Source organism: Leopardus geoffroyi, chromosome B4 (genome assembly GCF_018350155.1).
Source record: "Leopardus geoffroyi isolate Oge1 chromosome B4, O.geoffroyi_Oge1_pat1.0, whole genome shotgun sequence".
Taxonomy (NCBI): domain Eukaryota; kingdom Metazoa; phylum Chordata; class Mammalia; order Carnivora; family Felidae; genus Leopardus; species Leopardus geoffroyi.
Genome location: NC_059341.1, coordinates 70,115,177 through 70,140,806, shown reverse-complemented (window position 1 = coordinate 70,140,806; position 25,630 = coordinate 70,115,177). Strand labels below are relative to the sequence as shown.

Here is a 25,630-nt window from a genome sequence, read left to right as displayed (position 1 = left end):
TTCTTTAGTGTTGTTAAATGAAAAATTAAAATTTGTTTTTATTATAAGATACTTTCAATGGAGCCCCAGCTAACTGGTTATGTTCTTTTAAAACATGAAAATTTTTTGTCATATATTATTGTTTTTCATCATGTTTCAAATGTTTCAAATTTTAGACACAGTAAAAATTACAAGTAATAATTGTAATAGGGAAAATCTTCTAATTTTTAAATCAAAACTATGCTCTGGAGGCACTGGGTCTTATGATGATCAAAAACTTTCAGGATGTATTTTAAATGGACTGTAAGACAGAAAAATCTGACAGAAATGGGATTTTACCAGAATGGAGTATAGGCATCTTTTTATATAAGTGGGGAGTATATAGTATCGAAATTTAGAGTGTTAACTGGTGTCTGATGCTTTGAATCTCTGTTATAGAGCCTAAGTGAGCTTGAGTAAATTACTCAAGGTCTCTTCCCATCTATTAAACAGGGATAATGGTAATCAATTCTAACTCATCAAGTTGTTGTGACGATTAAATATCAATCCATATAAAATTCTTATTAATTACATGACACACACTGGTTGCTCAGTAAATGAGCCTTTACTATCTTTATAGGTAAAATCCCATTACGAAAATGCAAAAATACTCTTTGTAACAAAAATTATTTGCACACCCTCTTGGGTGACCAAAAGGATTGTGTTCTGTGGGTTACACTGAATTTTCCACATCAGATGTTTGCTCTGATCCCAGATCAGCCAACTTTCTGTTGGTATGCACTTGGAGCTAGGACAAATGAACTGAGTTGGCTAGTTTGAAATTTTGTTTTCCTCTCATTAATCACAATTATCTTCACTTGCTTTAATTTCACCCTACCTCAAATACACTTCCAAACCAGGAAACAGACCCAAATTCCACAAATATACCTAATGTTAAAATATGCAAAAAGATTCAGAGCCTGGGCTTAGTGTACATTTTAAACTCTTTCATTGATTTACCCTGTAGTTTTAGCAGTGGGTTCTTTTAACCAAATTCCATACAAAAAGAATTTGAATGTTTTTCAGAGTTTATTACCTTATTTTGATATAATTAAGAGTGAAGATATAATTTGAGGCATACCAGAAATACATATTCTTAAAACCTTTTGTATTACACAGTAGAAATAGTTGACTTAAAGGTTTTATTTTTGTTAAATGCTTTCCTAAAATTATAGTGATAGTAGACAAAGTGAAAACATTAAAAAGGAAGAGAACTTCAGCTTGTCTAAGTTGATAGCATATTTATTATCTTTCTTTTAGGCAAAAATCCTTATTGCCTAAAAATGTAGTTTCTGCATGTTCTATGCATTGATGCTAAATGGTCTAGAAGTTTTCGTTTCCACTGAGGCACTTATTTTACTTATTTGTTTGGTCCACAAATTACCTCTTCTGGAATCTTTTAAAGACCTGATACAGGAATTGGGCAATTGATAGGAACATCTGTACTGTACTTTGAAAATTAACTGAAAACAGAAAAGTGAATGTATAAGGAAAAGGATGAACATAAAATGATACTTTGACTTATTGGCACTGCCCTCCCCTGCTTTCAACCACAGGCACCTTCCGTTGTCTGGAACAATGAATGTAGAAAAAATTGAAGTGCAGAAAAGTCATCAGTGACAAAAATAGCTGAGCAGAATCAAAAGACACTGAAGGTTACAAAATACAGGATGTGACCGATCATTTTGTGAAAGCAGAAGAAGAATGCCCTCACTGGCTATTGAGGGTAATAGAAAATACGCCTCAGCAATATCAAAGGCAAGGAAGGATAGGAACGGGAAAAAAATGAGGGAAGGGGTAGTAGAAAAACAAACACAGCAAAAATAGGAATTAGGCCATGGGGTGCTGGGATACAATCTGGGTGGTCATAGAGAAGAATCTCTAGGAAGGCAGAACAAATAGTAGCATGTCTGTCTCTGAGAACGTTTAAAAAACATGCTGTGATATTCATAATGAATCTGTAAAGTTTCAGCTATATTTACTAGGGTAGCAATATATGTGTAGTAACTTTAAAACCATTTTCTTCAAAACCAGTTGATTTTAAGAAGCTGTCATAGAGAAGTTTTACCTTGAATTATATGAACACTTTACTTTCCTGAGTGTACATTCCCACTAGCCCAGATAATTTAAAGGTTTTTAATGTGGCCTTTATATTTAGCCAGTGCAGATATTCCTGTCTTTATGGAATGGGCCAGTTCTGAAGCGCATGAAATGCCCTTAAAAGACCAGGTACTTTTATGGAAAAGTCAAGCAGAGCTCTGAAAGGTTTCAGTGCTCTGGGACATGTTTCATGTTCTGAATCATTTTTCATTTTTGTTTTTTTTTTCTTTTCTTCCACATTAGTTGTTGTAGAGTGTAGTAACTATTTTACTATTGTAATACTTTCAGTATTTTCCTGATCTAGGTTGTCTTTATATCCGTATTCAGTGAACATTTATAGGGTATATTTTGTGTGCCCAGCACTGGGCCAGGGGTGGATTATGAAGAGGACACAGATGTGGAGCTCACATCTTAGGATCTGTAAATAAGTAATTACAAAGCCATTACTGCAACAATAAAAATATGTAAGATACAGAAGTAGCAGAGGGAGTGCTTGCCAGTTTTTTGTTTTTTGTTTGTTTGTTTTTTGTTTTTTTTTTTCCCCTGGAAACTCAGTTTGGCCTAAGTATCCACTGCGAGTCCATACTAAGATGTTTGGATCTCCTCTTGACAGTTGCAGCTGATAATGTTGGGTGTCAATAGTAGTTTTCTAGCTCCCATTTCATTACTCCAACTTGGATTTTCAAAGTTTAAGACTTTAAGCCATGTAAGATTATCATTTTTTTCTATACTCATTTTTAAAAATCAATAATCAGCTGAATGAGGTCTGCTGTTCCTTTTTGCGAAGATGATGAGGAAACATTACCCAGAATCTGAATGAAAAATTTTATTCGGACCTATTTCGGGAAAAGCTTTAATTTACGTGAGGAAATTTGCCTTTTTCTTATGGATAATGCAGATAATTTATTGATTGCCTTCCATTTCTGAGAAAAATCTCAAATTAGGCTTACTTTTAATCGAATGTAGGACTAATCGCCTGCCATGTCACTCTTGATCCAGATTTTCTAGATTCTGACCTTAGTGTTTTTCCTTGTGTTCGTATAAAGTTCCTCAAATCTCTTCTGTATATAAGGCTAAACAGTAATACTTTTTTTTTAAAGTTAAAGAATTGCTTCATTTCAATATGTGAATATAAGCCCCAATGAGAACTTTTTGGGGTGAGGTCCCAGTGAAATGGATGCTTCTGCGATTGGAATTCCTGAGGAGTGGCAGGTCTTGAGCTTACATCTGGGTTTAGATCTGCTGGTCTACCTGGAAGTAGGGAGTTTGAGTGAAAGCTACCATCTCATCATCATAACTCTTTTAGCAAGAGAATTCAGAAACTAAGGTGAGTTCCAAGATTTACTAATTTAGACTTTTTAACGTATATTGTTTTCCCTATCCTCTTAATTTATAATAATAGCAACAATGAAATGAGACTGTGTTTACTTTTGGAGTCAGCAAGATTGAGAAGAGTTCGGATACTGTGTAAAACCAATTTGGGAGAAGAGTCCTACAGGACAAAATGGCAATGAAAGCATTTTTTAAAAAAAAGGAAAGTAGGCTGAGTTCTCAGAAGAACAAAATGATCTTGCCTTAGGACCAAGAGGTAGTTCTTTAGTAAAAGATTAAAAAGCGTAGGTTTCCAGTACAGGATAAGATAAATAAGGGACAGTTTAACTTAATTAGAGCAAAAAAGAATCTTTTTTTTTTTTTTTTTTTTTTTTTTTTTTACTTTTTTAAGAATACATAAAAGTAAAAAAGAAACCAAATATAACAGGGCAGTCTAGTGATGCAATTACTTTATAGAAAGGAGTATGGGTAACAAGAATTCTGATTTTATTTTTCAACTAAGCACTGGACTTCTGAATTGTGATGGTATCAGAATTCTTAATTATTTTCAGCCTTCAACTTTTGATGACCTGGGTCAGGAAAAAGATGTTGCTATTGTTGTAATTATGACCTTGATTGATGGCAGCTTCTCAGTGAACTTGTGCATGTGTGTTTTAATTCAAATTTTCCTCATGACTAAATTTCCCTACAAATCTAGCTTTTAATTTTACTGATACCATTTTAAAAAGTAGTAGATTATAATCTATTGTATTAATGGGAATGGAAGGTTGCTGAAGACTGAATGAGGGAGAATTACAGGGATGGTCCATAGGATATTCCTTACTCCCCTCCCTACTCTAGCCCCTCCATACTCTCCCTTCCTTGTGGATGGAAATGCCAGCCAATTCAGGGATCATATAGGAGCTAAGGTGTCCCCATTTATTGGTCTTCCACTGCCAGGTTTTTGAATCATGTGGCCTATGAGTTTTTTGAGAATGAAGAGAAATGCTTGACACTTGATCCTACTCAGTTCTACCTTTTCCTTATATTTACTGGTCTGAATGGATACCTAAACTGAAATATTTCTGTTCAAACTGACAGTACTGTTTTCCAACTTCCTCCTCCAGTCCAACAAGGTTTCTAGGAAATGGACTGTGGAAAATGAGATTTCACTAGGGGCCTACCGGAAGAGAGAGTAGTTTTCACTTTTAGTCTGAGTTTCTGATTCTTTGTGCCCTGCACCTAATCTGACTTGAGTTTCACAGATTGTAAATTTTGTTTTAATCTCAATAAAGACCAGTCTAAGGGGTTTTCATATAACATGGATTTTTTTTTCTTTTTCCTTTTACTTCTAATTTGCATCACTCAGATTAGCATTTATTTGTTCATAGACAGCATGGTATAATGGAAAAAACAAACGTGTATTGGATCCTTAAAGATTTCCATTTGAATTATGGATCTTCATTATTAGTGATGGGGTCAACAAACTTCTCTAAGTTTCAGGTTCCTTGTTTCTTACAAGAAAATAACATCTAATTCATATAAGTGTTATAAGGATTAAATCAGATTTTGCATAGATCATTATAAAGTAAAGTTATATAGAAAAGTTTTTGAAGTTTACTCTGAAAGGATATAGAGTTTACCTTTTCCCCAGGAAAATGATTTAAAAAAAAAATACTAAAAGGTAGACAGAAATGGGACGGGAATGCTGAACAGAACCCTACATTTGCTATAGAGTGACTTTGAGAATATTTATGAAAAAAATAAAAACATTAAATATCAGTTATATATTCAAAATATACTAGGAGCTGTAGGAATAATCAAGATTGATCTTTTGAATATAAAATTCTTGAAATTTGTATTATCCTGTATCTGAGAGTTTTCTAGATCATGGAAGAGGTCTCTATCTCCATAATTTAAACAACAAACATTGCTACTTTTAAATTTCTTTTTGCCCACCTAAATTAACTTTTTGACAGGATGAAGGGAAGATGAATATCGATTAAAAATTTGTATATAGTCAGCCTTTCACTAGAGAATTAAGAGTGTGGTCTAGAGATGAAAAAGACTCGGGAGACATACATACAGTAAATGAAAGAAATACGTAACTGTTATGACCTCAAAAATATTTAAGTCATTTTCAATATTTAAAATTAATTTAAGAATATAAAAATATGCAGGTGTGCCTGGGTGGCTCAGTCAGTTAAATGTCTGCCTTCCTTTGGCTCAAGTCATGATCTCTTGGTTTCTTGAGTTCGAGCCCCGCATCTGTGCTGACAGCTCAGAGCCTGGAGCCTGCTTCAGATTCTTTGTCTCCCTCTCTGTCTCTGCCCCTCCCCTGCTTACATTCTGTCTGTCTCTCTTTCTCAAAAATAAACAGACATTTAAAAATATATACAAAAATGTGTGAATCCTGGAAATGATCAGAAGGGCATGCACACAGCTCCTTATACTCCAAGACAGCCAGTTAAGACTGTGGGTAGTACAAAAATATTTACTAATTTTGGAATGCCTTATATATTTTTTCAACAGAATTTCCTTTTTAGTTACAGAATTAAAAGGAACCTAAGGGGTGTGATATGGTCCAGAACCCTGATGTCAAGTAAACGGATGATTATTCTTCCAGATATGCTCTTCCCATAAATTGTTGAAGAATGAAAATTGCCATTTCAGTATTTTAACAATCTGTGGGTCATTAAATTATTCTTTATTTTTACTACATTTAGTTTCTTTGTTGAAATAGAGAACAATTGTGGTAGGCATCTCTTTAAACATCCTTGATCTATTTGAGTACTAGCTCTTACTCTAGTTTCTTGGTAATATAACCTTTAGTTTTCTCTCTCAAAATCTATTTTCCATTCTTACAAATGCTTTTGCGATCCATCTTTGTACTTCGTTGAGTTTATTTCTCTAAGAATTGTAAGGTGTAGTAGAAGGATTAATTTATTATTGTCATCATTTTTACTTGCCTGTCATCCCTTCGAGGGCAGTACATTTTAGCCCCTCGTCTGGCATGTAGAATATATTCAATAAATGTTTACTGAATGAATAAGTGTATGTTTTAATTCTACTTACACATCTTGATAGCATGCTAGTTTTCATTTTTTTGTCAGGTAAGGCAAGAAATTTCATCTTTATAGAGGAAACTGAGGCTTAAATTTCTTTAGTGCCTTTCCATGGTCACAGAGCCAGCAGTGTTTTGTGTAGGGATTCCAAATGGAGAACTAGTGTTAAATTACACAGCATTTCCCCACTTTGATTCTCATGGCCAAACTCTTCAAAGCTCCAAATGCAATTTGAACAGTTTAACAGCATGATTTTTCTCCACGAGGTGTGTAAGTGTGTGTGTGTGTGTGTGTGTGTGTGTGTGTGTGTGTGTGTGTGTGTTTAAAGCCAGCTTCCTTTCCCTCACTTTTTGGCACTGCTTTCTGGCTCCAATCTCAATTTCTGTCCCAGCCTCCACACTGAGGCCAGAACCTGCTCTCTAAAAGGCAAATGTGATCATGTTACTTCCTAATTTAAAAACCCTTCAGTGGTTCACCCACTCTGCTAGATTAAGTTCAAACTTCTTGGCATACTAAACAAGGCACTCAAATATCCGGCCCCTTCAACAGTCTTATCACTCATCATACCCTCCCTTGCATTCACTTAGCTGGTGGTATCGAACTTCTCAGCTTCCCAGACACAAGAACCTGTTTCATTGATACCTCAGCCTGCAATTCCTTCCCTTACCCCACCCAAGACTCTGGGTCCATTTTTACTATGAAGTGTCTTTTGAGCATGCCCTCAGTAGAACTGATGGCTTCTTTCTGTGTTTGCCCACACCTTTATAGGCTTATATCCTAATGTCTGTATTCTAGTAGTACACATATTTATAAGTCCCACATATTTACTCATTGTCCCTTATTGACACTTATTTATAAGTCCCACTTACTTACGAACTTATTTACTGTCCCACCCTATGCCCAGCTAGGTGTCTGTATACCTTTATACCCCAAGGCATAGCGCTTGGCACATAGTGATGCTTTATAAATGTTCAACAAATGAATGGAGTGTTTATATGGCTGAAGAAGAGGGAGAAGAAATGGAAAGCTAAAGAGAAAGCCCTTTAGGGAGAATATTAATTGCTACGGACATGCAAATAATGAGTTGTAAAGAAGGTGAAAAAAAGATGCAATAGAGAGCACCTCAGCCGAACATGCCCGTGACAAGTTCACTGGGAGGCAGGATATGCATACTCAACAGCATTACGACGTAATTAAATATCTAGATGAAAATGGCTCGTACAGTATTAAAGAAACTGAGAGGCTGGGGAAGTCCCTGCTGAGGAAGATGGAACTGAAAAATGGCTTAATCAAATAAATGCCTTCCAGGTGCAAGGCGTTTTTCGTGCGTTAAGCAGTTGAATCTTTGCCACCACCCTATCATGAGGATATGATCTCCGTTTTAGAGATGAAGAAACATGCTCAAGAGAATTTAAGTTGCTCAACGTCACAAACTACTATGTGTTAGAACCATAATCTGAATTTGGGTCAGCCGTCTCCAGCGCATCGTTTATTTTGCCACACCTCTCCTCTTCGGTTTGGAGCCACCAGGGGCAGGATTTACCTGCTCTGCATTTCTTCTGTGTTCCCCTCGGACTCCAGAGCGCCAAGGTCTCGCCCACTCATTGCGCCTGCGCGTCCCGCAGCTACCAGCTCCCCACCACCCCCTGGGAGGGGCCCACGGCGGCGGAGGCGGGATCAGGCTAGCGGCGGGTTGTCAGCCCGCCGACGAAGGTGGTTGGGCGGGGCGAGAGGGGGGAAAAGAAGGAAGGAGGGGCGGGCGCGAGGCCGCGGCGGAGGAGGAACTTGTGGCCGCGGCTGCGCCGTGCTGTTCCCTTCGCTCCAGTTCGCCGGGCGGGCGCGGTGCGGCGCGGCGGCTGCGGCGGCTGTGGCGGCTGAGGCGGCGGAGGCGCGGGTCCGGGGCGATGCGGCGCTACCTGCGCATCGTGGTGCTGTGCCTGGCCTGCGGCTTCTGCTCGCTCCTCTACGCCTTCAGCCAGCTCGCCGTGTCCCTGGAGGAAGGAGCGGGCGGCGGTGGCGGGAAGCCGCAGGCCGCAGCGGCTTCCTGGCTCGCGGGCGGCGGACGCGGCGGCGCGAGAGGGGTGGGCAGTGCGGGCCCCGCAGCGCATCCCGGCCGGTCAGACAGGTACGGGCTGTTCCCGGTCTGGGGGCCGAGGCCGGGAAGGGAGGAGCGGCGGGCGCGGGGACGCGGGGCTTGGCCTGGCCCGGACAGCTCCCCGGTCAGTCCCGCGCCACCCGTCCCCGGGCCCGCGCCTCCCGCTTTGCCGCCGTCCGTGACCCCGTCTCTCATTTCCCTCCTTCCCCTCCATCCGGGGGTAGCTCCGCCGGAGAGCACCCCATGCTCTTTGTGTTTGCCCTCTGACCCATTCCTTATGCGCCTTTAAAGCAGATAGAAATTAATTTTCAACTTTTAATTGACAGTTGCTTTTTTTTTTTTTTTTCCTTAAAGAATTCTTTGAAAGTAAAAGGTGCCCCACAAAAGCCTTCTTGCTGTTTGGCTAGTGGGAATTCCCTCTTGTTTCCATGGAGTTCAAGTTGAGATATTTAAACATCAGGCTGGCGCCCTAGTTCAATTTTTTTCCCTTCTCTTGAATGGGGCGTCCAATTTTTGTGTGTTAACGCCTACATTTTCATTATTAGTCAGTTAGTGAAATCTGGACAGAGCTTTTATGCGTAGTTTGAATTTTTCTTTAGGAAGCAATCGGTCTGTTCTGAAACTTACAGCCAGTTAAGAAAAATCAGCGATGCTTAACATGCTCACGTGTTTTCTGGGATGGGATATCTTTCTCTAAAAATCGGTGTTTAAAAAGAAGCATAGTGACTTACGTGGATTTGCACAAATCACTGCCAGAGTTGGAATCACCGTGAGATTTAAAGGAAGAAAGAATGCGACGCACTATGAATGCTTAACAAAATCTGAGCGTTTGCACTTCCTTGAAAAATAGGCTTCTTTATTTGTGAGCACCTCTCTGGGAATCTGGGAAGGACTCAGTGCTCCCTTAGTAAGAGGCAAAGGCTGCTTTGATACGGGAAAGCATAGGGTTGGTGAGACGAAGGAGTGCAGGTCTGCTGCAGGCTGAGAGTTGATGGCCCCTTTGAAAATGAAAGGACGTTTGGGCAGAGGAGCAGCATGGGAAAGCAGGATTGTCATGTTTTGTACCCAATGATTTGATTACAGTCTGGCTAATTCCTGACTATTCATAAAAGCAGAACTGCTTCCAGTCAGGTGTGGGAGAGGCAGTGAGTGACGACCTGAGTGAGCTCATGAAAAATGAGGCTCATGAAAAGCTGTTCATGGTCTATTATGTGATTGTGAAGCACTTAAAATTATTTCTGTATTGGGTAGAATTGTAAGGAAGCAACATTTTAATCAAAACACTGTATGAAATTGGACAGTCTCTACACCCAACGTGAGGCTGGAGAATTCTTAGATCCGGGTTCTTCATTTTAGATATTACTTATCTAAAAAAATTTTTTTTTAATGTTTATTTATTTTTGAGAGAGACACTGCACAGAGCACAAGTGGGGGAGGGGCAGAGAGAGAGAGAGAGAGAGAGGGAGACACAGAATCGGAAGCAGGCTCCAGGTTCTGAGCTGTCGGCACAGAGCCGGATGCGGGGCTTGAACCCATGAACCACGAGATCAGGACCTGAGCCACCCAGGCACTCCTACATTTTTAAAGATTTCTCATAGAGTTTGGCCAACTTTTTGACTACCACAGGATAAAGAGTACGTGTCCATCTTTAACCTCTCTTCTTGTGTATAAATCATTTGACCAAGGTCCAGAAGGCATCAGTAATTGGACCAGAATTGTATTCTTTGATCCTTCAGTGCTCTTTCTGTAAAGTTTCTGTCTGTGATAAGAATCTAGTCTGAATAGTCTTTCATCAGTGGAAAATGGGGTGTGAGGCAAGCAACATTTTTATTTGGTAGGACTCGATTGTCATTGCAGTCTTACTGTTTTGAAGCAGTCTTACCTGCAAGACTGAAACTATTAATTTCCCTCATTCATTTAAAATACGGGATTTAGGGGCGCCTGGATGGCTTAGTAGGTTGAGGGTCTGACTTAGGCTCAGGTCCTGATCTCATGGTTCGTGAGTTCCAGCCCTGAATCCTGCTCTCTGGTGTCAGTACAGAGCCTGCTTTGGATCCTCTGTCCCCCTCTCTCTCTGCCCCTCCACTGCTTGCGTTCTCTTTCAAAAATAAACAAACATTAAAACAACAAACATGGGGTCTAGGTTATATCTAGTAGGTTTTACTGCTCAGGTCTTATGGAAAGTATTCATTGCACAAATTCCATGACAATAAAGTACTTGGAAGGGTCCTTCCAAGTTCTCCAAGTAAAATTTCTGAAATGATAAGAACAGGTTTTCAGTGAAATGTATTTATTAATGTATCTGGTTTGAATCCATTATTTTGGTATTTAGAAAATGTGCAGGTCTTAGAGTCAGACAAACCTGTGTTCATACTCTGTGCTGTGAAACCTTGACCACCTCTCTATTTCAGTTTTCTCACCTGTAAAATGTAGGTAATAACTTACCTTAATTTGTAATAGAATCCTTAGTTGTCAGTGATTAAAATCCAGTACAACCAACTTAACCAAAACAGTTATTTATTGGCTTACGTGGGTTGCTGGCAGGAGGAAAAATGAAAGGAAATGCCCAGGCAGCTCCAGGGACCTTAAGGACTAGGACTCTTATTTTCTTCACTGTAGAAAGGCTTTATTCATGAGCTCTTTCTTTGGGGTGTTTCTTCTCAAATCTCAAAAATTTCTAGGAAAAGGCTCCGGGTTTTCTAGGAAATTTCAAAATTCTAGGAATTTCAAAAATTTCCGGGAAGAGGCTTTAGATTTTCTGGCAATTTCTAGGAATAGGCTTTGGATTTGTTTGTATCACATGTCCGTCCAGGGACAAGTCAGTGTTGTCTAGGATGGGGATCTCTGATTCTCAGGGTCTGTGTCATTTGCACATCCTTGTGGTGGACAGGATAACGTGAGTGGTGTTGGAGATGAGTGGTGTCTTACAAGAGGGGAATGCTGGCTAGGCAGAGGCTCTGCCACATAGAGAAACTCTCTCAAGCTGTTCGATACTGACGGACTCTTGCTAAGGTATTCAATGTAAAGCAGTTATTATTATCAGACATCAGGACTTCCCTAGAGGGGATTAGTCTATTTTGTGACTTTACTCAGAGTGATTAAATTCTCACATTTCACTGATAAGTCTTGAGGGTGATCCTCAAGATCTCATCTTATTGTGGCTGTGTGGTGGTGTGAGGGGGGGGGGAATCAAAAAACTAGTAAACATTTGAGTGAGAACCATTTCTGGATCCGTCATTCTGTTGGTATATAGTCCCCTCACTCAGATCTGGTTAGGCCATCGAGTTCTCATTTTTGCTGGGTCTTGTGAATACTAGTAGGATATACTAAGCATCTTTAGGGCTTTGGAGCCAGACTCCAGCGTTGCCACATGTTTGGCTGTATGAACCTTGAATACATTTCCTCATCAGTTAGATTAGAGATAAGAGAATCTGTGACACTGGATTGTTTGTGAGAATTGAAATGAAGTAGTTGGAATAGGTTACTGAGTATGGTACCTGGCACAGTAAAACCGTACCTAATATGCTGATGGTTTCAGTCATTTAAAAATTTTTATAAGAATAGAATCCATTTTCCTTTTTATTTATTTTTTTTTTTTTTAATTTTTTTTTTTTCAACGTTTATTTATTTTTGGGACAGAGAGAGAGACAGAGCATGAACGGGGGAGGGGCAGAGAGAGAGGGAGACACAGAATCGGAAACAGGTTCCAGGCTCTGAGCCATCAGCCCAGAGCCTGACGCGGGGCTCGAACTCCCGGACCGCGAGATCGTGACCTGGCTGAAGTCGGACGCTTAACCGACTGCGCCACCCAGGCGCCCCTCCATTTTCCTTTTTAATGTTTATTAACTTATTTTGAGAGAGAACGAGAGTGTGAGAGCAGGGGAGGGGGAGAGAGAGGAAGAGAGAGAATCCAGGCAAGCTCCATGCTCAGCTCAGAGCCTGACACAGGGCTCGATTGCAGCGAGATCATGACCTGAGCCAAAACCAAGTCAGATGCTTAACTGACTGAGCCACCCAGGTGCCCCTCAATCATTTAAATTTTAATCATTAAAAAAATTTTTTTTTCTGACTTCTGGGAAAAATCCTGTCCTCAGGCCCCAGTCCAAACCTGTTTAAACCAGAATACCCGTTAGTGGGGTCTGGGAATCTGTATTTTAGATATGTGCCCCAGGTTATTGTTATAAAACCAAATATTAAGAACCACTAATTTAGTTGACTGAGAATGGTTTGACCCTCTATTTTTAGTACAGAATTTTTTTTCCTTCTCTGCATTCATTTTTGAAGAGAGAAGTTCAGATAGTGAATAGTGAAACAAATTACTTACTAAAGCCACCTTCATCTTCTATAAAAGCAGTACGTTGCACTTGTGTTTTAGTTCATTGGCGATCGTACTTCACATGGCTGTGAAGTGCTTAGCACAAACCTGACTAGTAATTAATTAAAATAATGGTCTGTGCTTTTGGAGGGGAAACTGATTAGGCTAACAACAAAAAATGTGTACTTTTTGATTTAGGAATCCTGTTTTAACACGTTAAGGTTATTATCTGTGTTGTTCCTGTTGGAAATACTTCCCCCCACATATTGACTTAACCTGTTTTTCAGTGTATTGGCATTTCTGTGTATTCAAATTGGCAGTTCTTTATCATTTTAATTTTTGTCATGCATAGAAAAACTTTCTACTGGGGAGTTTCCCCCCCTTTTTTTAACATTTAAATTTGTTAAAATGTTTATTTTTGAGAGAGAGGGAGCGAGCATGAGCAGGGGAGGGGCAGAGAGAGAAGGAGAGGGAGAATCCGAAGCAGGCTCTGTGCTGTCAGTGCAAACCCAGACATGGGTCTCGAACCCATGAACTGTGAGATCATGACCTCAGCTGAAGTCTGATGCTCAACCGACTAAGCCACCCAGTGCCCTATAACAATTAAATCTTTTAATCCAGGGGTGGATTAAAACGCTCAGTTGATCGTCTAACTCTTGATTTCAGTTTAGATCATGATCCCAGCGCTGTGGGACTGAGCCCTCCGTGGGGCTCCACACTAAGCGTGGAGCCTGTTTAAAATTCTCTTTCCCTCTCCCTTTCTCTCTCGCTCTCTCTCTTCCCTCCACCCCACCCCTCTGAGAGCTCATGTGCTCGCGCGCACTCTCTCTCTCAAATAAATTAAAAAAAATTTTAAATCCTTAACCCAGTCCCCCCCCCACCAGGAGGGGGTTGGGTACAATGGGAAGCTAACCTACTTTTGAAATGGATAAGTAATTGTTCATTGCCATTTGTATATAAGCAGTCCTTTTCACATTGAGTATTCATGAAATTAGAGATTTGAGATAAAGACCTGACGTAGCTAGACATTGTTGTCTGGAGGCAATTTTTAGTTGAAAATGAGTGACCCAGGCACTGATCTTCAAGTAATGCTGATTTGTCAGTACCATGGGAATGGTCTCCTCTAATGTGGTCACGAGCGTCTTTGTTTCTCTTGCCACAGTCCCAGAGCAGGTATCTGTGCCTTGAAATTTCATGGGTGGCTCACAGCATTTCGTTCAGACTTCCACATTCTTTTCCTGGATATGCCCAAACTTATCCCTGACTGTAAGGTGTACATGGTTTTCACTAAAGCCTCAAGACTATCATGGACATTTTGAAATGAAAAATACCTTTTCTAGTTTAAAATTATAGAAGACCTTCTCTTACTAGATTTAAGGAAACTTCAAGTTTGAGAACTGTTACTGTAGAGAGTATTATATAATTAATTAAATGCTCTGCTTAATCCCAAGCATGAAATGTCTCAGCTCTTCAAGTACTGAAATTTTAGGGAATTTTGTTTTTGACCTTTTTTATTTAAAAAAAAAATTTTTTTAATGTTTTTATTTATTTTTGAAGGAGAGAGAGAAACAGAGCATGAGCAGGGGAGGAGCAGAGAGAGACACAGAATTTGAAGCAGGCTTCAGGCTCTAAGCTGTCAGCACAGAGCCCGATGCCGAGCTTGAACCCACAAATTGTGAGATCATGACCTGAGCTGAAGGCAGACACTCAACCGACTGACCCACCCAGGCGCCTCTATTTTTTAACTTTTAAAATAAATATTATTTCACAGGAAATTGCAGAGATACCCTTGTATCAGTCACTCCATTTCCCCTAAAAGTGGGATCTTAATCTCTGTGAGCATAGTACAATACTAATACAACTGGAATATATGTGTTTCAGTATAGTACAATATTGTAACCCCAGAAATTGACATTGTACAGCCCATAGACTATATTCAGATATCACCAGTTTTACAGGTGTTCGTGTATGTATGTGTAGTTTCATGCAGTTTTATCACATATGTAAATTCGTGTAACCACCCGCACAGTCAGGATACTGGACTGTGTTCTTACCACAAAGATCCCTTGTGCTACCCTTTCATCACTTTGGAGACAAGCCACCTGGAACTAGAAACATTACACTGTATGAAATTTGAGGAGGAGTCATAGTAAAGTTTGTTTCAACTTATTCTACAATGAAGGAGATTTGCTTTTATGGACTTCATTGATTTTGGATGTCACTGTTTACTGAAGACATACCCACTTAATTCAACTTACAGTTTTGCCCCATTAAAATTATTCAGTTGAATTACCTCTTTGAAAATTGAACTGTATTTCTGATATTTCATTTTCAATAATTTTAAGGAATAAAAGCAAAAGCAGCTAATAATTAGAACATGGATAACTACCTTTTCTTTCCCAGTATTTTTTAATATTATTTTTTTGTGGCCTAAAGTACAGTTGCTATCTGTCTCCATATTAGTTGTTTTTTTCTAATTTTTGCTTGTAATAACAGTTGCTGGTACGTAATGAGTTTCTACTCTGTATTTTTATCTTTGACTATTTTTTCATAAGTGAGAGAATGTAAGTTTGAGAAATAAGAAACATTAAATTATGCTACCTCTTGCCAGTAGCACATTAGTGTTTTATGATTTTTTTTAAATAGTAAGAGGCATGTATACTCCCTATTGCATATTTTTATATTTCCATTAAAGAAAGACAGGAAGATATCCCTAAACTGTGTTTTCAGACTTTGAGTTATGGTCAAGAAACTTACCTAAAACTTGATTTTTTTTCCCTGCAGTTTCATCTGCATTAATTACTTTAGAGTGATTACATGATCTAGCAATTCCCCTTGTAGGTATATATGCAAGAGAATTGAAAACATATGTTCAGAGAAAAATTGTAAATGAATGTTTATAGCAGCATTATTTGTAATAGCCAAAAGATAGAAAACAACCCAAATGTCTATAAACTGATGAATGACTAAACAAAATGTGGCATATCCATCCATTATTAGGGCATAAAAAGTATTGAAGTGTACTGATAAATGCTATAGTAGATGAGCCTTGAAAATATTCGAGTCAGACTGAAAGAAGTCAAACTTGAGAGACCACATATTATATGATTTCATGTACATGAAATATTCATAACAGGCAAATCTATAGAGACCAAAGATAGATATTGTGGTTGCCTAGGTCTCAGAGGTTGAAGAGTGCAATTGGAGGCAGAAAATGGTATTATTACATAATTTCAGTGGATAATTTTTATGGAAGAATTTAATTGGGGAGTTATTTTTCTTGAGACTTAATTTTCCATTTCCATTTTTCATTTCCATTTTCTACTCTTGTAAGGTTTAACAGGAGGACATGGAATAGCCAGATTAGTTATGGCCTTCCTGAAAGAAAGGTGCACTGTAGGTGTTGAGTCTAAGTAAATTGTGGATTTGTTTAAAGAAAGCAGTGATAATGCCTGTATCTGAAAGATGGAGATATATGTTTGAACAAGTTTGTTGTGAGGCTTAAGTGGATGTGAAAGCACTTGACTCTGGAAAGAACTCTGTTGTTAACACCACCACTGAGCCTGTGTCTCATATGGAAAGGCAAGACTTAAAAAATACATAACTGTTCCTGGGAGGGGACAGACGTTCGTGGGTTTTACTGGTCTGCATATATTTTCTTTTATTTCCTGCTTTTGCAGCCTTTTAAATTAAGATATGTTGGGCTTGAAAATGGTGTCTCTGTAAAGGTAAACCAAATTACAATGTAATTTTTTTCCATTGATTTTAAAATTCCAACTGGAGGTTTTTATGCAGGAGTATACAGAATTATTCAGGCGGCATTTTAAAAACTATCTGTGTCCCACCCTGTTCTCAGATATTCTGATTTAATGGGTCTGGTATGGGGCTCTCTGGGTGGTTTCCCTTTGCAGCCTGGGTTTGAGATCCCCTGCCCTAGACTGTTGGCATTTGTGAGAGGTGTGATCAGAGATCTTTGCAAACTGAAATTTCATCTTTTGCTGTAAAGACAGTAACCTATAATTGAATTTATAGCGATAGAAAACAAAGTTACATGGTGAGGTGGCATGAAATGACCTGGTTTAGAGACTCACCCTGATTTCATACTTGCTTTAGTACGCAGGCCTCACATTGCAGTGAATTTCGAATGAAACTATTGTTTTGGAAAAGAGTAACAATAAAAAAAAAAACATACTTTTTGTAATGTGAGGTGTTGTAGCTGTTGTTGTTTAGCTCTGACCTGCAGTCTAAGCAGAAAGACTGTACTTATAACTTCAGTTTAGCTTGTGTAATATAGCAGAACGAAGATGATACAGATAATGAAACTGAGCCATTGATGTCAGCTTGATTTTTTTTTTTTAATGCTTATTTATTTATTTTGAGAGGGAGAGAGGGGGAGGGGCAGAGAGAGAAGGAGAGACAGAATCCCTAGCAGGCTCCGTGCTGTCAGTGCAGAGCCTGATGCAGGGCTTGATCCCATGAATCATGACATCATGACCTGAACTGAAATCAAGAGTCGGACGATTAACCGACTGAGCCCCCCAGGTGCCACTTCCAGCGTGATTTCTTATTTTTTCAGTTTAAAACACCATATAACTAACTTGAATTGAAGATTAATTTAAAAGCCTTCAAAGATCCTCTCTTCCCTTTCTGTCTCTGTGGCATTTTAATTTGGCTTCAGGATAACCAAATATTTTGTTTAGCTGAGAAGGATTTTATTCTAGGGGGGATCTTGTGTAGTACACAAATGAAAATTTTAGGAGTATTCCCATATTTTCTGTTATCTGAGGAGGGGATTTTAATATGTTAGGAGTGTTCCTGATAAGGAATGGTTTTTCAGTCTGCAATATATTCTACCTAAAAGTTTTAAAGTCCTTTTTAAAATAATGGTACCTGAGTAAGGGAGAAATTTCCAAACTCCTCAAGTTACTTTAACCATAATGAATTTGCAAAATTGGATTTGCAGTTTTGTTGCTGTAAAATAGAACAGTAAGTTATTGTGTTTTTAAGTAAATTCCTTGTTAGTTTTAAATCGAAATACTCACATAGGACTTTATTTCTGTCTTACTCTGTTAGGTGTAAAGATTTCTCTCTGTGTTACTGGAATCCCTATTGGATGCTGCCCTCTGATGTTTGTGGAATGAACTGCTTTTGGGAAACGGCTTTTAGGTAGGCATCTAATATTTAATTGGTAGATCAGTGTAGGTAAGATTAGATAGTACATAGTAAATTTTTTACTGTAATAGGACATAAAAATGTTTCTTTTCCTGTAATCTAATATTGTCATATAAGCAAATAATTCATATTCTGTTTGGGTTTTCTATTTTTCCTACTTTGTAGTTGTTATCACTCATTTTTAGTACATACTGTGTATAAAATGCTCTAACTTTTTTTTAGGTGTTCTTAGGAGCACTTGTGATCTAACTTTAGGTAGCTGGGTGACAAAAGTATTAAACAGGTGATAAAGATAGACTTCCATTGACATTTACAGCCATATATATGACATTTTTCTACTTTAAAGATGGTATGCTGAAAAAACCTTTTGTAGGTGGTTGGGGGCAACTAGGGAAGGATTACATTGGTTATTAGCAAAGAGATTAAATATTGACGAATGAGAGGATAAAAATAAATGTTTAATGAAGGAGTAAGTTTTGATATGACATTGTTTATTGACCTTGCATGTTTGTCCATGTAGTTTGTCAGAGTAGTTTGGCTTTGTGCATGTCTCTGGATGGTGAAGGCCTTAGATTCTGCTCTGTTAGTGAAAGAAGTGTTGATAGGAATGAGCTGTCTCCCCAGGAGACACCGAGGCAGGAGCCTGAGATGCCCTTACTAACAGTAAAATTTCTTTGTGATCCACCTGTTTTTATTGTCTTTATGATTCATTTAAATTTTAATTCTACTCATACTATTTGCTAGGCACGGTGCCAGGTAGTAAGAACCAGACTCTGAATTTAATTAATGTGGCTCCATCCTCCTGGAGCTTGCATTCTGACAGGAGCTTCACGCTAGTAAACCTGAGATTAAGATAAAGGGTTGACATGTTATAGGTGTGATAATGGGAGAAATGGGTGACTCATCACGTGGGATCATCTTAATGCATCAGGGAAAGCTTCCTGTTGGGAGCGATTGCATGAGGAACATGGAAGTTAGCCAGGCTCAGGACAGGAGGTAAAGTATTCTAGGTGGGAAGAACTGCATTCTTAGTATATATTAGTAATATATATTTTTATATTCTTGTATTCCTAATACATTATACATTCCATGAACAACCAGGAAGGAATCACTGAAATCCATTATTTTAATTACATGTCCTTGCTATGGAAAAGAGTGGGTGATTGAAATTCTAACATGAGTCAGTCAAATCAGATTATTAAAACTTTTAAAAACTAACTTTTTAAAGATGATATTGGAGTGCCTGGGTGGCTCAGTTGGTTAAGCATCTGACTCTTGCTTTTGGCTCAGGTCATGACCTCACCATCGTGAGTTCAAGCCCCGCATCAGGCTCTGTGCCTGCTTCGGATTTTCTGTCTCCCTCTCTCTCTGCCTCTCTCTCTCAAAAATAAATAAATAAACATTAAAAAAGTAAAGATAATATCACCCTTCACCTTGTTCATAATTTTGGAGAATTGGAGCTCCATATTTTTCAATCTTATAAAAATTTGCTAATGAATGGAGTACTGACAGCCACGACTTTGCTATCTTGACTTACGACATAAATCTGCTCACTCTGGAAGCTGGGTGAGCTAGAAAACTTCTGTATACCCTGATTTACACAACCCAGGTCCTTTTGTAAGTTACAACATGAGTAATAATCTTCCCTCCTCCTCCACCGACATCAAGAGTACACCAGGGAAGTTGATCTAGTCTGAATCCTGGAGCCTTATTACTCCTCTTTTGGCTTCTTCAACTCATTTTCCTAATGCTCTTATATCTTTACCCATTTTATTTTATATATCAAATCATTGGGTAAAATTTCTCAAACTTAGTTCCTTTTTAAAAAATTTTTATTTGAGAGAGAAAGAGAGTGCATGGGGTGGGAAGGGGCAGACAGAGACGGAGAATCGCAAGCAGGCTTCATGCTCTGTGTAGAGCCTGATGCAGGGCTCAATCCCAGGACCCTGGGATTATGACCTGAGCTTTACTTTTTTTTTTTTTTTTTTAATGTTTTTCATCTTTGAGAGACACAGCAGGAGCGGTTAGGGGCAGAGAAAGGGGGACACAGAATCCGAAGCAGGCTCCAGGCTCTTAGCTATCAGCACAGAGCCCGACGTGGGGCTTGAACTCACGAACTGTGAGATCATGACCTGAGCCGAAGTCGGACGCTCAACCGACTGAGCCACGCAGGTGCCCCATGACCTGAGCTTTAATCAAGAGTCTGACAGTCAGCCGACTGAGCCACCCAGGCGCCCCTGAAATTTAGTTTCTTACTTAGAACTTAGGATCCCTCACATTTACTCTATTTGAACATGCAGGACAAGCCAAGCTGCCATATAATTTCCATATTGTTCTCACTGTACATTTCAGTATTTACTCTAAGTAACACTTTGTTTTTGCCTGACTCTCAGAGCTTGTCTGCCCATTTGGTAAAACTTCTTTGAAATTCCCCATTACTACCAACCTTAGGTCCACATGTAAATTTACCAGGCACCAGTGGGCCCTTAGCTGACACTGTTTTCTTTACAGGCCTGTCCCAACTTTCCCCTTTGGAATTCTTTATATTTTTATTTTGGTCAAAGCTTATCTGGGGGATTATTTCCTCCCAATTCATTTACACAGTGAACATAAAATAACATAAAAAAGAAAAATCGCTTTTGATGTGCACTGGCTTTTAGTAATTCATATCTACTAAGTTATTTCCTGACCAACTGAATGTGACACAGCAGCTCGTCAGCATGCTCATGCCTCTCCTGTCTCTTCTGTTCTTGAAACAAAACCAAACACAACATTTCTGCAACAGCTTGCGCTCAGCCCTTTTTTCCTTAAAGCATTCTTTGTTTACTCTGTTTCTCTTCGCCAGCAAGACTTCTTTGAAGAGTATGTAGTGACTTTATGTCCTTAAACAACAACATAAAAACTTCACCCCTCAATCTGCCTGAGCAGCACTGGCTACCTGATGATCCCCCCAACACTGACCATGAAGTCTCCCTGACATCTGAATTGTTCTTCTGGGGCCCGGTCTTAACATTTTTTTGTCTCTTGGATACTGGTTACCACTTCCTGTTGCTTTCAACTCTCAGTCTCTGTCAAGACCAGGGTCTCGGCTTCTGGACTCCTCTCCCTGTCCTGACTCCTCCACATTGATGTTCCTTAAGATTCTGCTCTTTTCCTTCCTCACTCCGTGGATAGTCACAGGGTAATCTTTTCTGAGCACCAGAATTGTTTCCAGCTGCAGTTTGGTCATTTTTGCCTTGCTGATTTGGATGCCTCAGACTCTCTTGTTCAAACCTGAGTTCATGATCTGGCTTCTCACACCTTCCCTCATCTGTGTCTTGTATCCTGGTTTATGACTGACTTTCTTCATGTCAGTCCACACAGTCCACAGACTCTTCTACAGGTCTCCTTTCACCCTGTTGGTCCTGACAGCCTCTTGCTTCCTATTCCCTTAATTATCGTGCTCATCACTTCTTATACAACAGTTTCCCTTCCCACCTACTGCTTCTCCCTTCTCGGTATCCTCTTTGTTACTGTACTTTCGCATCTGTTGTGGTTGTGAATCTTCACTTCCAGACTGTTGACTCTGCAGGTAGATACCACGTGGTGTTCATCATTTAAGCCCCAACTGAGCAAGGTGCTTGGCAACCAGTAAATAACTGGTGATTTTCCCTAGCACTTCCACCCTAACTTTGATTTTGGTATAGTGAGCTTCCTTAGCAATCTTGATTTTTTTTTTCTATTTAAACAGTTACCATGCTTTCTGATTAACTCTTTTAAAGTTCTCATTTTGCAATAGGCTATAAATTGTGTGAGGGCAGGACTGTGGCTTTCTTGCTTATCCCCAGTATCTAGCACATGAAAGAAGTTCAAATATTCATTAAAGAGAATGAATTATATTACTTAATTGTGTTCTAGAAATTATGGATTTAAGCCTGCACCAGCATTTTGTGAATATACTGGTGTCACCATGACACCATTGGGAGTTATAATTTTACTATTTTTAAAAAATGTTTATTTATTTTTGAGGGAGAGAGGGTGCATGCACAGGAGGGGCAGAAGGAGAGGGGAGCAGAGGATCCAAAGCGTGTTCTGTGCTGACAGCAGAGATCCTGATGCAGGGCTCGAACTCCCAAACCATGAGATCATGACCTGAGCTCAAGATGGAAGCTTAACCAACTGAGCCACCCAGGCGCCCCATAATTTTACCATTTATTAGAGTAAAATGATAGATTGTTACTGATTTATGTTTTGTTATTTGTTGAACATATTTCCATATTTGTTTAGCTTTCTAATCTTTTGTTGTATATACTTCCTGTATTGATATTTACCTCTTACATTTTTAATGCTTATTTTATGATCTCTTAGGCTGCTTTTGCCACTGATTACAAATATCTTCCTAGTTTCATTTTTTATTTTAGTTATTTCTTTAAGTGATCTCCCCCTCCCCTTTTTTTTAAAATACCTCTGGGCCGAACCTGGGTCTTGAACTCACAACCCCAAGATCAAGAGTTGCATGTTCTACCTACTGAGCCAGCCAGACATCCCTAAGCAATCTCTTAATTTTAGTATTATTAAAGAATCTGTTTTATTGTACTAACTTTTTTGTGTCTTGAGCTTTTAAAATACTTAATTTTTTATGGTGGAAATTGATTTTCAACTTATGGAATCCATGGTTACAAATGAATTTTGTTATTTGTATTACTTTGAGTGGGCCATGCTAGTTTTAGGAGCCATATTTGTACAGATTATTTAAAATTATATTTTAGCAATTAATACTTAAATTTCATGTTAAATTTTTAGATTTTCTTTTTTATGCTATATGTAAAACCCTGAAGATTTTTTGAAGCATTATATTTTGTTTCAAAAGTGATTATATATAATTCTTTAAAGTAGTTATTTATTGGGGCACCTGGGTGGCTCAGTTGGTTAAGCATCGGACTTCGGCCTAGGTCATGATCTCATGGTTCATGAGCCATGGTTCATGATCTCATGGTTCAGGCCTGCATCGGGCTCTGTGCTGACAGCTCAGAGCCTGGAGCCTGCTTCAGATTGTGTGTCTCCCTCTCTCTGCCCTTCCCCTGCTCATACTCTGTCTCTCTCTGTCTCAAGTTACTTACTACTAGTATGATAATTCACTTTTTTTTAATAGAAGAGAAACTTTTAAGCTATACATTAAGGAAATTGACATTAGTGTTTCTAAACAGTTTTCCATTTTGTTCAACTGCAAGTTTTTGTTTTTGTTTTTAATATTATTTTGAGAGAGAGAGAGAGAGAGAGAGAGAGAGCAGAGGAGGGGGAGAGAGAGAATCCCATGCAGGCTCCATGCTGTCAGTGTGGAGCCTGATTCGGGGCTTGATCTCAACGAACCGGGAGATCATGTCCTGAACTGAAATCAAGAGTTGGACGCTTAACTGACTGAGCCACCCAGGCACCCCTCAAGAGCAAGTTTTTAAAGATGCTTCATAGCAGTTACTTTTTACTTTGAGGAAATAGTTATCAGAAATTTAATTTATTTGACTTTACATACTTCATTGTAATGTTAATTCTTGGTATAAATATTATTATACATTGTTCCCTTTATAGGTTGGAAGAACAACCTTGAAAGCTTTTTGTGTTGTCCAAATTTAAAAAAAGAAAAAAAAATTATTATGGTTCTTTTCATAGCAGAAATGTTACTTAACATAAGTCTACTCCCATGGTTTAGAAATCTGTTAACAGTGTTTGTATTAGAATTTATCATCTAAGATAGTGGTTTTCTTAAAATGTTTATTTCTTTTTGAGAGAACGAGTTGGGGAGGGGCAGAGAGAGAGAAGGGGATAGAGGATCCTAAGTGGGCTCTATGCTGACAGCCTAATGCAGAATTCGAACTCTCAAACCATGAGATCATGACCTCTGCTGAGGTCTGATGCTCAACCTACTGAGCCACCCAGATGCCCCACATGTTCTTTAAGTATTAACTTTTTTTTTCTGATTTCCCCTCTGAACTTTTTACTTCGATTAGTTTCAATTTTTTTTAATATTTATTCATTTTTTGATAGAGACAGAGTGAGATCATGAGTGAGATAGAGACAGAGTGATAGGACCCTGAGATCATGACCTGAGCTGAAGTCAGATGCCCAACCCACTGAGCCACTGAGCCACCCAGGTGCCCCGTACTTTGATTAGTTTCAAATCTACAGAGGTTACAAGACTATTATAGTGAGCACACATATACTATTCACTAGGTATTTATCTATTAGTGACATTTTGCCACTTTCTTTTTTTGGCTGAATCATCTGAAAGATAGGTATAGTCATTAGGGTATACACCTAAATATTCAGCATGTATCACCTCATGATAGAGACATTCTCCAATATAACCATAATAAAACTATCACTACCAGTTATTTAACTCTGGCAGAATATATATTCATTCATATTCATATTGCCTTATTTTTCTATCAGTGAACTTTATATCTCCCCCACTCCTAATTCAGGACCTAGTCAAGGATCATACACTACATTCAGCTGTGAGATCTGTTTAGTCTCCTTCCCTGTAGAAAAGTTCCCCAAGCTTTTTTTAGGGACCAGTAGGGGGGATGGTCGTGGTATCTTTGATGACATAATATTCTTTGGTTTTGTAAAATGTTCCTTTATTTGGATTTGCCTGTCTTCCCATTATTAGATTCAGGATTTGGGTCAGGAATGCTGCATAGGAGATACTGTGTTTTTCTTTGGGCATGCTCTCAGAAAGCATCTGTATTAAGTTTAATATTGGTTCAGTTTGATTAATTGGTTAAGGTGGTGGTGTCAGACTTCTACATGTATCTTTATCCCCTTTATAATGTTTGGGGATAATACCTTGATACTTTGTGGTTGTAGCATTCATTAATTCTTGTTCAAATCATCTCTTACAGTGGTGATTGTAAAATAGTGATTTATGTAATTCTGTTTTTCCTTCTACATTTATTGGCTAGTATTTTTAATAATTTTTTAAATGTTTATTGGGGGGGGGGACTGGAAGGGGCAGAGAGAGAGGTAAATACAGAATCCAAAGCAGGCTCCAGGGTCTGAGCTGTCAGCACAGAGCCTGACATGGGGCTCGAACTCACCTACTACAAGATCATGACCTGAGCCAAAGTTGGACCCTTAACTGATGAGCCAGCCATGCACCCCTTAAAAATAATTTTTTTATGTTTATTTTGGCTAGTATTTGTTTTTAAAGAAAGGTTTCCCCCTCCCCCCTGACCCTTTTATTTAGTATCTTTTTAGACTCAGATTTATTTTTTAATGTGTTATTATTCATTATTGTTATAATTCCTCTTGATGCTCAGGTTATGCCAGAGTTGGCCTTGAGAGCACTCAGATACTATCTTTGAATTATCTGTAGAATTTCTTCTAATTATATATCTGTAGAAAAATAGGTTGGACTTAAAAATGACCTTTTGGATAATACTTCTTTAAATCCACAGGGACTTTTCTCTTATTCACGGTGTGATTAAAATGTAGCATATTTTTACAGACAGGATTATATCAATTCAAGAAACAAGTCATTTTGGGACCCAAATTATTTGAATGGCAGTTTCCCTATAA

The 25,630-nt window shown here is 38.7% G+C and overlaps 1 protein-coding gene across 4 annotated transcripts in view; it reads left to right on the top strand.

Annotated features, from left to right (window-relative positions):
• The first annotated feature begins 8,234 nt into the window (after positions 1-8,234).
• The window catches only part of GXYLT1 (glucoside xylosyltransferase 1), a 53,330-nt gene continuing 35,934 nt past the window's right edge, over positions 8,235-25,630 (top strand). Inside the window, exons 1-2 of one of the 4 annotated variants that reach the window (XM_045465816.1) lie at positions 8,235-8,619; positions 17,978-18,070. In XM_045465816.1, the coding sequence (XP_045321772.1) occupies positions 8,399-8,619; positions 17,978-18,070 (314 nt within the window). In that variant the 5' untranslated portion in view covers positions 8,235-8,398. The remainder of the gene's footprint in view (positions 8,620-17,977; positions 18,071-25,630) is intronic. The other 3 variants (XM_045465818.1, XM_045465817.1, XM_045465820.1) reach the window with 3 other exon arrangements.